Raw genomic sequence first — 14,586 nt, 5'->3', positions numbered from 1 at the left:
ATAATGTATGTCTTTTTACTGACAAAATTCCTAGCTACATTCAAGAAAGATTAGCTTAAGATGCAGTTAGGTACATGAGTTGTGTGTTGAAATAAATGCACACATACATAAGACACCACCTGATTGTTGCTTATTGCCATAAGAAAACTTTTTTCACTGTTGTGACCAATAGTGCAGGGAACTAGAATGCCTGGGGAATGATCATCTGTTGGAAAATCTTGTGGAGTGCAAGGAAAATGGCTACAATCCGAGGAAACTCATGACAGACCTTCCCAAGTACCACTGGAGAGGATGCCAGCCTGAGCAGGACTTGAGGTCTCTTCCTCTGACCAATGTGACTGCTGTAAGTTCAAGTCCTGCTCATGCTGGCTTCTTCTCCAGTTTAACATGGGATGGCCTGTCAGCAATAAATAAATATCACTAAATAAATAATTTTACTCTGAGCTGACAACATTAAAAACTATACACCCAGTGACCCTGTAAATCTACCAACTCTGGGAGGGTCGGCAGACATTAGGACATACTCCTTACAGCACTCGACATTCGCTTTACATCATCGTCACCTCAATAAAATTATCAGGTGATGTTGACTAGAGTCATGTTGTGCATACTTTAGACAATGAGATTGCAGGAGTGTAAAGTGATAGTAGAAACAAAGGCCTAGACCAAGTTTTTGGTGTTTTCTGATAACACCTCCAGCTTCTTCACCCTGACCTCAATGACTTTGTGCAAGATTTCTGTTCAAATTTTGCTAGTGGTGGTAGTAGGGCAAGAACAGCGCATGCGCTGTAAGGAGTATGACATTGGGCTAGCCAAGTTACAAAGCATAAACAGCAGGAGTGAATCATGTAGACTGAATCTGGCGTGCAGATAGGTTACAGCATGAAAGTGGGATTTTTTAAAGTCAACACCTGTCCAGATGTTATAAAACATCATGGCCAAATACAGAAGTAAATAAACACCATTTTCATGATTAAACTTCAATTCATTTTATTTTGACAAAACCAGCATAAAAAACAACAAGCATGATCTTACCAGTTTTCTCAACTATTTAACAAATTTTAACATCATGGTGAAAAAAGACAACCTGACATTGAGTGCGGCTTTTGTTCGTCTATAACTGAAAATCACCACTGTTCGTTTTATCAGATATGTAAAACACCCAAGAACAAGAGGTTCTGTGACCTTGGCATCTATCCTCCTAGCTGATGATTGAACAGGTATATCACACAGACAGCCGAATCAGGCTGGAGAAGCATTCTACCTGTGCATGAGTCCTGTACCACATACATACAGTACATTTTATCCTCAGAGATTTTTCAACATTATTTATTCCTGCAATTTAGACAGACAGGATGTAGAGCATACATGTACACGTATTTATTGGAAATATTAGCGACTGCACAGTTGAGAAAGTTGGTGACCGAAGATAGTTTACTATTATTAAAAAGCTCCTGAATGTAAAGCTGAACAAGAACATGTATTGATGTTCTACTAGGTTTACAGCTGAAAGAATACTAATCCCTTAATCCAGGCAATTATTTATTTGACCTATGTTTGATGCGATAATCAAGACTGGGTGGAAGAACCCAGTGTAAACCACCGACAGACCCATGCTGGGTACGCAATATGTACTGAACAAATCTTGATCCTGCCTTGAAGCTGTAGCCAATCAAACTACCTCCAGGTTGAAAGTTGCTGCAGTGGTCAACACTTAGATCCCTGTTAATAAACAACAGAGTATATGATAGGTTCAGTGAATGTATGCTGAGCCAGAGAGCAAGCCAACTCTGTGTTATACGGGGTAAAGGTATCTCCAGCAAACATAAAGGAAGACAACTTAAACTGCTGTCCATTGCTAATATTGTCCCCAAGACTTTGAGCCTCAGTTTGATTTGTTTTTATTTTGCCAAAAATATAAATACATGTGTATATGTATTTGGAGTATTTTTTAAAACAAGCACAAAACTTAATCGACTACTTTTTCACTTTTCAGTTTGACACTGTGACACAAATTATGCGTGTCCATCAGTCAGGTAATCTTACGAATGGATCAAGGTAGAGTTATAAATTTTGGTGTATGGTGGGAGGAGATTGGGCAGATCCTGTGGGAACCCACGGCAAACTATAGCTTGTGGAATTGTAAATAAACACAAATGCACATGACATATACGTCATTGTCCGACAAAAAAATTACAACTGAGTTCTAAATAGCGCATGCGCTAATTAAGTTAGCTTATACAAGGGGTGTTGTGTGTTTCACAAGTTTACAAGTACTGAACAATATTTAACTGAACATGTTCAACAAAATATTCAATCACTCTTTTATATATAGGAGTACACTCTGATTTACACATTTACAGAGAGAACTACTTTTAAAAACTATTCCGAAGACACTTAAAAGTTCACGCACTCAGTAAAGGACAATTGATATCACAGAGAATCAGTTGAGAAATGTGAAGTACAGGATATAAAGATGTAAATATCTGATATATATCACAACACCAGTACGTGATTGAATCATTAAATACCGTAACATAAAAACAGTTAAGTACAGTACACCAAATGTTTGTGTGAATTCTCCTGAAACAAACATTCTGTTGTCTAGAAATACACTGTACATCATTACATGTATATATACTTACACTGGGCCTATAAGTACCTATGTATATTCCAGCACTCCTGTTACTACTTCACATGTACAGGTATGGATATTCCATACAACAGTACACATGAATACATCTTTGTTTTGGCAAATGTACCAACAAATTCAACATAAGGGACAAAATCATTTTCACCTGGGGTGAAAATGTATTCGCGACTAAAATAGCTTTAAATTTTTGGTACGAATAAAACACAAATGGGGTATTACATATTTTCTATTCGCTCTACACAAAAATAAACATCTGTCATTGTAAAAACACTCGGATAATATTTGAACGATAAGGTATCTAAGAATACAAGCATTGTCGCGGAGTTCTTCTGTCTATAACAACCCATGTATATGTATGCTATTTTCATCCTAAAATTTTCTCTTTACATCTCCACACACACACGTGTTGAACAATTTATACACTTCATTTCGGGTACAAATCTGAGATTTTGGCACTACGTACATTTGCAAGAATACATGTGAGTATATATGTACATCATGTTAAACATATATAAGTTCTCAAAAGTTTTAATTACTTGACTAGACAGGCAGGTGTACTTAAAAACATTTAATTGACAGACAAAGCACATGATGACTGACAGACATCCCATATGGGTCAACAGCTACGTGTAACTCACCAATGAAAACATGCACCTTTCTTAGAAAAGCAATTACACACTAAAAGCATGGCTTAAACTCTCAATGTCAAGTCATATCAATTTACATTCTATTCACACTAATACATCAAGAAATGTGCAAAGGAGGCTGTGATATATTCAAGGTTGTTGAATGATACAGTGTTTAAGGAGGCCCTTGATCCGTTGAGGCTATATCTACATATGTACACGTGTGTTCCAACAAAAAGCCATTTTATACGTCATCTTCATGGTTTATAACACACAGTATAACATGAACAATGCAACTACACATACACACTGTGCAAATAAGGCCTACACATACACACTGTGCAAATAAGGCCTACACATACACACTGTGCAAAGTGAGGCCTACACATACATGCACACTGTGCAAAGTGAGGCCTACACATATATGCATACTGTGCAAAGTGATGCCTACACATACACACTGTGCAGAGTGAGGCATACACATACACACTGTGCAGAGTGATGCCTACACATACATGCACACTGTGCAAAGTGAGGCCTACACATATATGCATACTGTGCAAAGTGATGCCTACACATACACACTGTGCAGAGTGAGGCATACACATACACACTGTGCAGAGTGATGCCTACACACACATGCACACTGTGCAGAGTGAGGCCTACGCATACATGCACACTGTGCAGAGTGAGGCCTACACATACACACTGTGCAGAGTGAAGCCTACACATACAAACTGTGCAATGTGAAGCCCACCTGTTGTATGCTACATGCACACATGTAGAAGAGGTGTACAACACATACAACTGCACAGAACATCTTACACTATCAGTATGAAATACAACGGTATTGTCTTTATTTATTTATTTATTTGATCGGTGTTTTACACCGTACTCAAGAATATTTCACTTATACAACGGCTGCCAAGATTATGGTGGGAGGAAACCGGACAGAGCCCGAGGGAAAGAAATGGCCCATCCGCAGGTTGCTGGCAGAACTTTCTACATACGACAATGGTATTTTAATACCACCATGTAAGCCTATGCGTACATGTATATACATATGTATGTACTTACTGAACATCGTGTTTCATGGCCATTTAAGACAGAGAGGTTCACTTTCTCTGAACCAATAAGCTATAATTGACACACAAACACGATATGGAACACAAATGATACGTATGAACCAAAATGTAATCTCTAAACAAGTACCTGCCAAGACTGCAAGGTCAGCCTCTAATTAATGTTCAACCTCATGATATCAATTATGGTAACACACTGATGTATATGTACATATTTTTGCAGTGTTGCCGTAGACTTGATGATTTTGAAGTTTACAGCGAGGAATGTTTAGGTGTGACGTGATGCCATAGTCACAAATGACTGGTCCCAGACGTTCAAAGGATATCATCAAAAGACAAACCTAATCATCGATCCAGAGTCATCACAGTGTAAGAGAGGCAAATCGATGAAACTGTCACTGATGGACATTAAATGAGTGTGTCATCATAAACGAGAGCTGACTACTCTACTCCCATCATAACATCCATGCATGTGAATTAAGAAGATACAAATGGTAAGAATCAGCCCCTATCATCCTGTGATTTCAACATACTGTTTACACTGCCTAAGTATTTACTATAGCTGTGGTTACATTAGTGTTAAATTGCCGAGCTCTGAAAGGCCAGGTTGGAACCAGCTCTGTTGAGCTCGCCAATGTCTGGTGTGTACACCGCTACAGTCCGTTTCTTCAAACTTGTTCCGAAGACTCATTCAAGTTATCAGTAAAATCATCCCAACTCACTACCAAGATTGCCTTTTGTCTACAAATAGAAATGTTGGACGTCCATATCATTGCAAAGAAAATGCAGTTAAAATACTTTTTCTAATTCATAATGTTAAACTCCAAAAGCTTCACAGTTTTTCACACCAAGAAGTCATTGTCTCAGGTGATCTCAAAAGTATTAAAAAACAAGTGGTATGCTGGACAATAGGTGTGGAGACTAAGTTGTTTTACAATAACTGCACACCATACCGTCAGAACAAACTCCATGCAGTAACAAAACCTACGGCTACATTAATTCATTTTTTAAAACCGAATTTCCTAATATCAGACTTTGGAGCCATCTACTTTCTTGAGATCATATAACCGCGATGAAAATAAAACAAATTTCATTTATTAAGGTTATATTATACCAAAACATGAAAACAATTTCAAACCTGTCAGTGTCAGTAACAGTGTATTGTAGTAGAGCCGACCATAGTTTAGGTAACTGTTGTCGCTCTGTCAAACATACCGGACATACCCGGCTTGTTTAGAATATGATTATACCGTTACCCAAGGCGATGAAATCTTTGTCTAGAAAACAAGCTATGAACTTCAAACACTGTGAAATAGAAAAAGTATGCTAACTTCATTTTCCTTGCAGGAATATGGATGTCCAATATAAAGGGCATAAAGAAAAGGTGGTGTTACATGTACACATCAAGGAATAAAGGCCATTTTGATGATAGTGGGTGTGGCCGAGTTTACAGACAGCTGGATATTGCCTGCAAGTTACATTAGAAACAGACTATAACAGCCCCGTGGGTAAATCTAAGATTTGATTTGCGTACTGGGGAAGCAAATTCACACCTGTGAAATCAAGTGTTCTAGTACCTGTTTGCTTCTGTCATGGTGTCAGCAATTGCCCTTTTGTGTTTACATGAAATCATGAACTAAAACAAGCCCTTTTAGCTGAGGCCACCAAAATTGGCAGATCAGAAAATGTTTTTATATTGAGCTGGCTAAAGTTAGTTCACCTTTTTTTGCTGGCATAAATGTCCATGCACGTCCCAAAGCCAGCCTCTAGCCCCCAGGTTTACCTAGTGTAACCGCACCTAATCATGTATTGTATACCTAGCAATTATATCCAAATCAGCCTAAATGAAAAAAAACAGCATGAGCTACACACACAAACACACACAATTAGCCATACAAGGAAAGTGTGAAAACTTATTCTTGTGAATGTAATACTAAGATGTTCATATGTGTGCATTTTCTACATCTACAGGAAGTCAAAAATAATATACAGTCAGTATATATACAAGTCCATGTATACATGTACGCTAATGTTCAGCTTCAACACGGGGATAAACTTTTCAGTGTAAGAAAGCACTTGGTGTAATGATATAGGTGTATATACATGTAAGTAGCATATGGCTATTTATATTTACACAAATATACATTTTTAAAATATTTTCAACATGTACATCTAATAGCCTACTACAAAATCAAATTCAATTTTCAAACATTTGATTTAATCACTTAAAATCTTCATACCCACTGTTATGCTTATAGAGATTATCTCTTAGTTTGCTGTTTAAATGGATAATTCAGATTTGCAATTTGTTATATTTTTAGGGTTAGGGTTTTATTTTACTTGACTATTAATACAGCTGTGCCAGAATGCAAATGAGGCTAAATAATGTGCATTAAAAATGAAAAAATAAAAAGCATAGCGAGTATATACTGAGATACACATGCTTATGCGTTAACTCGGATTCAACTGGCTATTATATACACCTGTATATGAATAAATATATATTAAAAATGATATTTACAATTACTGACAATAACCAGAGGTAGACAAAAGGTAGACAAGTTGGTCTGCAAATTTACAGGAGGATTTTAGCAAGAATCACAACCTGTGTACATAGCTGCAGTATACAAAACCATGTTATGGTTTTCAAGTTCCCAAGACCATCTTGTCTGGTGAAGAAAAGAACTACTAGAATACTACAATCACAACCAATCCAACTGATTACAGAGAATTATCTCATACAAATTAGACATCAGCCCCTCTTCCTCCAATGGATTTTATCAAAATCTGAATACTTTCAAAATAATTCCAGTCCAAAGGCCCCTCACCCCTCAATAATGATACCCATTAAAAGATCCTTTATCATAGTTATAACTCTTTTTCCATCAATTTTTTTTTCCATATAAATTTTAAAGCTTAAAGGTTGAATACATATGAAGAAGATTTGCAGTAAGAAATTTTATATTATTTATTTGATTGAATTGAGTATAACACCTTATAAGAAATTCTGATTAGTTGATGAAAATTAAATCCCGTACATGTATACGAACAGCTATTTTGTTATTTGTTCCAGATGAATAACTTTATGGACTACGATACTGTAGGTAAATTCAAAACAACATATTGCACAGTTTGGGATTTGCTTATGTTTCTGTATGTGTATAGGAAGCCATGTCATAAATATGTACATCTGCACAATTCACAAACATGTCTTTATAACGGATAACCTAAGCGTGCAATGTTTTGCTGGTTGTACGCTATATCAAACTTCCTGAAGGTATTTCAGAGGACACATGGCCTGTTTCTTGTTGGCAGCCATCACCTGAATCATCCCATGTTCCTCATCCCCTGCCTGGATAACAATCTGAAAATAAACCAACATTTATTTATTTATTTGTTGTTTAACATCACGGCTGTCAGTGTTACTGTTGGAGGATACCGGGGTGAACCATGCACCTTTGTCAAGTTACTACAGACCAACATTTACACCTGTAACCTTCAGTTAACCACATCATATTGCATACTCCTTCACAGAGCATGTGCACTGCCCACACTTGCTTTATACCACTGCTACCACTAGATAATATGACCTATGGAGCCTGTGCGACACATGTATGTTTTTTTTTAGGGTTAACATCAACACCCACATTTCACGCGGAACTATAACATCAGCATTCATCAATAAAATTGTTTCAGAAGTTGGTTGGAACCCATCTTCATTTAAACCAAGTTAGTGATATCAACATCAACACCTTGATTTACTTGAATGTGTCACTTTTGCGGTAATTACAAGAGTGAAGTTTTTAGGGTCCAGTTGGTAACGTGTCTCACTTTTGCAGTAATAACAAGAGTCAAGTTTTAAGGCCCAATATGTCATGTGTCTCAATTTTGCAGTAATTACAAGTCAAATTTTTAGGGTCCAATTAGTCCTGCTAATTATTCCAGTAATTACAAAAGTGGAGTCTTTAGGGTCCGCTTTGGTCATGTGAGTCAGTATTGCAGTAATTACAAGAGTGGAGTCTTCAGGGTCTAATTGGTCATGTGAGTAACTTTTGCAGTGTGAGCGAAGCCTTTAGGTCCCAACTGACCATCTGTGTGTCACATGCGAAAACAGTGGAGCTTTCTCCCTAACTCGAGAACAGTTTGACATCATTGCAGCAGAGCCATTCTCAACAAACAAAGCAAAAATTGCTTCTGTTAACAGCAATTTGATCAAGCTTTTCAATGGTTCCTTGCTTATCCTGTGCCACATGATTCACCTCAGTGACAGCTGGCCACATAGTTCACCTCACTGACAGCTTACCTCATGATTCACCTCAGTGACAGCTCACCACATGATTCACCTCAGTGACAGCTTGCCACACGATTCACCTCACTGACAGCTTACCACATGATTCACCTGACAGCTGGCCACATGATTCACCTCACTGACAGCTGGCCACATGATTCACCTCACTGACAGCTTACCACATGATTCGCCTCCCTGACAGCTGGCCACACGATTCACCTCAGAGACAGCTTACCACATGATTCACCTCATTGACAGCTTGCCACACGATTCACCTCACTGGCAGCTTACCACATGATTCACCTAACTGGCAGCTTACCACATGATTCACCTCAGAGACAGCTTACCACATGATTCACCTCATTGACAGCTTGCCACACGATTCACCTCACTGACAGCTTACCACATGATTCACCTCATTGACAGCTTGCCACACGATTCACCTCAGTGACAGCTTACCACATGATTCACCTCATTGACAGCTTGCCACATGATTCACCTCACTGACAGCTTACCACATGATTCACCTCAGAGACAGCTTGCCACATGATTCACCTCATTGACAGCTTGCCACATGATTCACCTCAGAGACAGCTTGCCACATGATTCACCTCACTGACAGCTTGCCACATGATTCACCTCAGAGACAGCTTGCCACATGATTCACCTCACTGACAGCTTACCACATGATTCACCTCATTGACAGCTTGCCACATGATTCACCTCATTGACAGCTTGTCACGATCACAATCAGTTACACCTTATTAATTAAAAAACACGCCATAATCCTGACACAGCTCCAACCCACGTCCCACCACCCAAAATGACTCATGATGATGTGCCGTTACATCTCACTCCCTGCCCCAAAAATTCTATGACACCACCACATTACAGACAGATTGAACACATATAACCAATGTGTGGGACATACTGCAATGATTTAGTCTACAGTTCCTGAGTGACACTTTGGAATGGTTTACCCGCATCTGCATAGGTTTGAGAAAGGTAAATGGCTTACAGTTAAAACAGTGTAACTCTTCTTACATCTATTAAACCATGCAGCAAGAGCTATAACAAACCACACACCGGTCTTGAGTAATAAAACAGTGAGGAATCTATACCTCTAGGATATGTTATTGGAGGTAACTTCATATTATCCAAAAAACACAAAATGCCATGCACAAAACAAAGCGGTTAGGGTGCTAATGCAGCACAATGACTCAGGAAATGAGTTCAGGTCGATTTCACGCTGCCTTCCTCTCCTTGTTGTAATAACCTGCGAAGGTCTGCAAGCAGCCTGGGAATGGCATTACCCAGCTGGTCATATAAGTGAAATGTTTTTGAGTACAGCGTAAAAACACCAATAAATAAATAAATAATCAAAATGCTCATTTTAGCCAATATATACATGTGATTATAACAGGAATATTGAGTTTCTTTTTTCCCACATGCTTAGCCCATCTAATGAACAACATACTAATATCTTTACTTTTCCAAAAGGCTGATAAAGAAATGTTATATTCTACTTTCAATACTAATAATATCTGTCCCAAATTTTAGAAGAATTACGATAGCCATTAACAGAATTAGTTGGTACAAATGTACATCTATATAAAGTATTTGGCAGAGCACCTGGTCTTTGTGCAGGCGTAGACCGTTGTCGCCTTCACTGAGGTGCATGGCATGGGTGACTTGGAACACTCTTTGTCCTGGATTCAGGCGGATCACATACGTCGCAGGGAAGTAACCAGTTTTGTTGTTGTGTCGACCCTAGAAATGGGTTGAGAAACATGCCATAAATATACATGAATTTTTGATGAAGAAAAATACACTAAATTAAAAACATTCAATACGCAGATATAAAGTTCTAGCACATTTGTGTAAGATGGTTTACCTGTATGAGAACATAACTGATTTGGATAGGACTACAACTGATATGGATAGGACTATAACTAATTTGGATAGGACTACAACTGATATGGATAGGACTACAACTGATATGGATAGGACTACAACTGATATGGATAGGACTATAACTAATTTGGATAGGACTACAACTGATATGGATAGGACTACAACTGATATGGATAGGACTACAACTGATATGGATAGGACTACAACTGATATGGATAAGGCTATAACTCATTTGGATAGAACTATAACTCATTTGGATAGGACTATAACTGATTTGGATATGACTATAACTAATTTGGATAAGGCTATAACTAATTTGGATAAGGCTATAACTAATTTGAATAGGACTATAACTCATTTGGATATGACTATAACTAATTTGGATAGAACTATAACTCATTTGGATAGAACTATAACTCATTTGGATAGAACTATAACTCATTTGGATAGGACTATAACTAATTTGGATAGGACTATAACTAATTTGGATAAGGCTATAACTAATTTGGATAAGGCTATAACTAATTTGAATAGGACTATAACTCATTTGGATATGACTATAACTAATTAGGATAGGACTATAACTCATTTGGATAGAATTATAACTCATTTGGATAGAACTATAACTGATTTGGATAGGACTATAACTAATTTGGATAGGACTATAACTAATTTGGATAGAACTATAACTAATTTGGATAGAACTATAACTGATTTGGATAGGACTATAACTAATTTGGATATGGCTATGACTAATTTGGATAGAACTATAACTAATTTGGATAGGACTATAACTCATTTGGATAGAACTATAACTCATTTGGATAGGACTATAACTGATTTGGATAGGACTATAACTAATTTGGATAGAACTATAACTGATTTGGATACGGCCATGACTAGTTTAGATAGGACTATAACTGATTTGGATGTGGCTATAATTGCTGTAGATGTGACTAACTATACTTTATTCATAAAACGGTTTTAAACATAGCTATATTGGATGTGGTTATAACTGCTTTGGGTGCAACTATAAATGGCCTACAATGTAGTTTGCAATGAGTGATATGGAAGGCACTATAACTGCTGTACATCATGTATGTATATGTGTGTGTAAGTGTGTATGTGCCTGGGGTCTTACATCGTAGGTGTAGCTATGATTATTTTGAAAATGGATATGAATAGTTTGGATGCGATTTTAACTGCTGGCCAAGCAGATATCTACTTTGGTGGATGTAGCTATGAACTGGTTACACTGTTTTGGGATGTGACTATAACTTGAATAGTGATGTAGTTTAAACAGCGATCGTGATCAGGGCAGACATGGCTGTAACTGGTAGGATGTGACTCTGACTGGTGCAGATGTGACTGTGGCTGGTGCAGATGTGACTGACTGTGGCTGGTGTGGATGTGACTGTGACTGGTGTAGATATGACTGTATTTATTTATTTATTTGATTGGTGTTTTACGCCGTACTCAAGAACATTTCCCTTATACGACGGCGGCCAGCATTATGATGGGTGGAAACCAGCCAGACCCTGGGGGAAACTCACGACCGTCCGTAGGTTGCTGGAAGACCTTCCCACGTATGACCGGAGAAAAAGCCAGCAAGAGGTGTACTCACAGCGACTGCATTGGTGAGAGGCTCCTGGGTCATAACGCTGCACTAGCACGCTAACTAAATGAGCCACGAAGGCCCCCAGATGTGACTGTAAGTGGTGCAGATGTGATTATGACTGCGGTAGATGTGACTGTGACTGGTGAGGATGTGACTGTGAAAGCTGTAGGTGTGGTCTAATTGTGCATGTATAGAGCACAGACTTTGACTGATGCATACATGGGACAACAGGGGAGTTTCGAGTCCGAAGTCTTTCTTTAGTAAAGGTACAAAGAATCCTATTGTATCATGTTGGGCAAGTTTCCTTGACAATAATGTACTGATCGCCTGCCTTGCTGTGTTCTGGAGGCATAAATGGCATCTCTTTTTTGTTTCAGGAACTTCCTATGTTCATAAACTTTCAGCTTCTCAATTTTCTTCACCATTTGTCAACTCTAAACAAGGGTTTAGCAAATGAAAGTGAGGAGACAGATATCTCAACCAATGAGGCCAGGGGCACCAAGGCACCAAAGCACCAAGGCCCCCTGGCCAGATGCTCTTGGATCCAATATAACTGTACATGGCTTTGAGCATGTTTTAAGAAGTTAGTCATCAGATCGCCTATAAAATATTAACTCAAAAAAGCGCATGCGAATAAAGTGAAAAAGTATTATTGCCTTAAAAATAGGGCAAATACTACAATGAGTTTTGCAGATGGATAAGAGACCTTAGCGAGGAAGTAACAGACATGCATGTTTTCACTCAATTAGAATGCTGAGCTACATTGCCCCATTTTGTAAATTACAAAAATTTCAGATACCAACTTTCAATAACTACAAGATAATCCTCAGATTAAAATATCTCACCATTAAAATTACAATGCATAATATAAATCTGTTCAAACGAATTAAAGAAACGTTTAACATCCAATTCAAAACAGTGAGGTGGATTTTTAACATTAACTCCGGTGTATTTTTGATATGGTTGGGCTGACAGCGCAGGGCACCGGCCCCTCTGAACCCATAGCACCTTGACTGTCTCCACAATGTTTCCAAAGCCACTGCTAAAAAGCAATTCTTGAAACTTTTCTTCAGGCAGCCATAAATGTAATGAAAAACAGTAACCTAACATACGGTACAGTAGGGCTTGTTTTAACTTCAGCCATAAAAGAGCTCAAACTCACAACTTCCCTATTTGGACAGGTTTCCCCTGCAGGTCCATGTACCCTAGCTGCAGGCCAGAGTGACCGAGATTTAGGGGTCATTCTGATGGTACATGATGCACCCCCACCTAGTACTCTGCCTGCCCATAATTACTGACTCACCTTCCACCAATCCGGGTCTGAGGAATCCATCACGCTGATCCTCCAGCCAGCCCTGAAAGTTTAGCAGCCAAACATGGTCACCTATACACATGGCATTCAAATTACAGTATTCTACAGGAGAAAATTCATCTTTAGATCAAAATCATTCACGCAACAGAAAATTGCAGTGCGTCTCTTCATTACTAATCTTACTAATTTATTTCGTACAATGGGTCTAACATTACAAATTTTTCTTTTTTAAGATGGTGGTAAGGTTTATGGGTGGAGACAACAGGATTACTTGGAGTAAACCACGCCCATTGTCATTTACCCCACTAAAAGTTGCGGCTGAAGGAGTTAGCCTAAGCTTTATTTAATTATGTAATTGTTATATAGTGCCATACTCAGGAATATTTCACTTTATCAACTGCTGCCAGCATTATGGCAGGAGAAAACCACTTCAAGGTTGCTAGTAGACCTTCCCACCTACGACTGTAGAGGAGGTCAGCATGAGCTGGTACACTCGCAGTGACAGCATTGGTAAGAGGCTCATTGCAAACTTTTTCATGTATAGTTTTCAGTACTACCTTACTTCACATTTTAGCTTTCTTTTACTTTAAGGTCTGCAATCTTTTCCCAAACTTAACATGGTGGCAATATGAAGGAAAGTAGACAATTCTACGAGTTAGTGCACAACAGCATTATGGGATCATCACAAATTAATCAGAAAGTAAGCATCGTTAATCCCTTTAAAATGACTAAAGGTAGATCAATGACTGTGACTTATTGAGGATGCAAGAACTATGACTTCAGCTATATTTATTTATTTGATTGGTGTTTTACACCATACTCATCTTCAGCTATAGGGTACGTAATGCCTATATCTTTCAACAATGTCACTTGCACATCTCTACGTCGTGGGTGTTTTACTCCGTACTCAACTTCAGCTATAGGGTAATACCTATATATTCCAACAATGTCACTTGCACATCTCTACGTCGTGAGTGTTTTACTCCGTACTCAACTTCAGCTATAGGGTATTACCTATATCTTCCAACAATGTCACTTGCACATCTCTACGTTGTGGGTGTCTTACACCTTACTCAACTTCAGCTATAGGGTA

General features: G+C 38.3%; 1 protein-coding gene across 1 annotated transcript in view; it reads right to left on the bottom strand.

Annotated features, from left to right (window-relative positions):
• Positions 1-7,434: 7,434 nt before the first annotated feature.
• Positions 7,435-14,586, bottom strand: part of LOC135466306 (uncharacterized) — a 161,699-nt gene continuing 154,547 nt past the window's right edge. Inside the window, exons 20-22 of the mRNA XM_064743726.1 lie at positions 13,485-13,536; positions 10,282-10,419; positions 7,435-7,725 (exon numbers count right to left, since the gene is read on the bottom strand). Coding sequence (XP_064599796.1) covers positions 7,624-7,725; positions 10,282-10,419; positions 13,485-13,536 — 292 coding nt within the window. The 3' untranslated portion in view covers positions 7,435-7,623. The remainder of the gene's footprint in view (positions 7,726-10,281; positions 10,420-13,484; positions 13,537-14,586) is intronic.

This window comes from Liolophura sinensis, chromosome 6, assembly GCF_032854445.1.
Source record: "Liolophura sinensis isolate JHLJ2023 chromosome 6, CUHK_Ljap_v2, whole genome shotgun sequence".
Lineage (NCBI taxonomy): Eukaryota > Metazoa > Mollusca > Polyplacophora > Chitonida > Chitonidae > Liolophura > Liolophura sinensis.
This window is presented reverse-complemented; position numbering and strand designations above follow the sequence as displayed.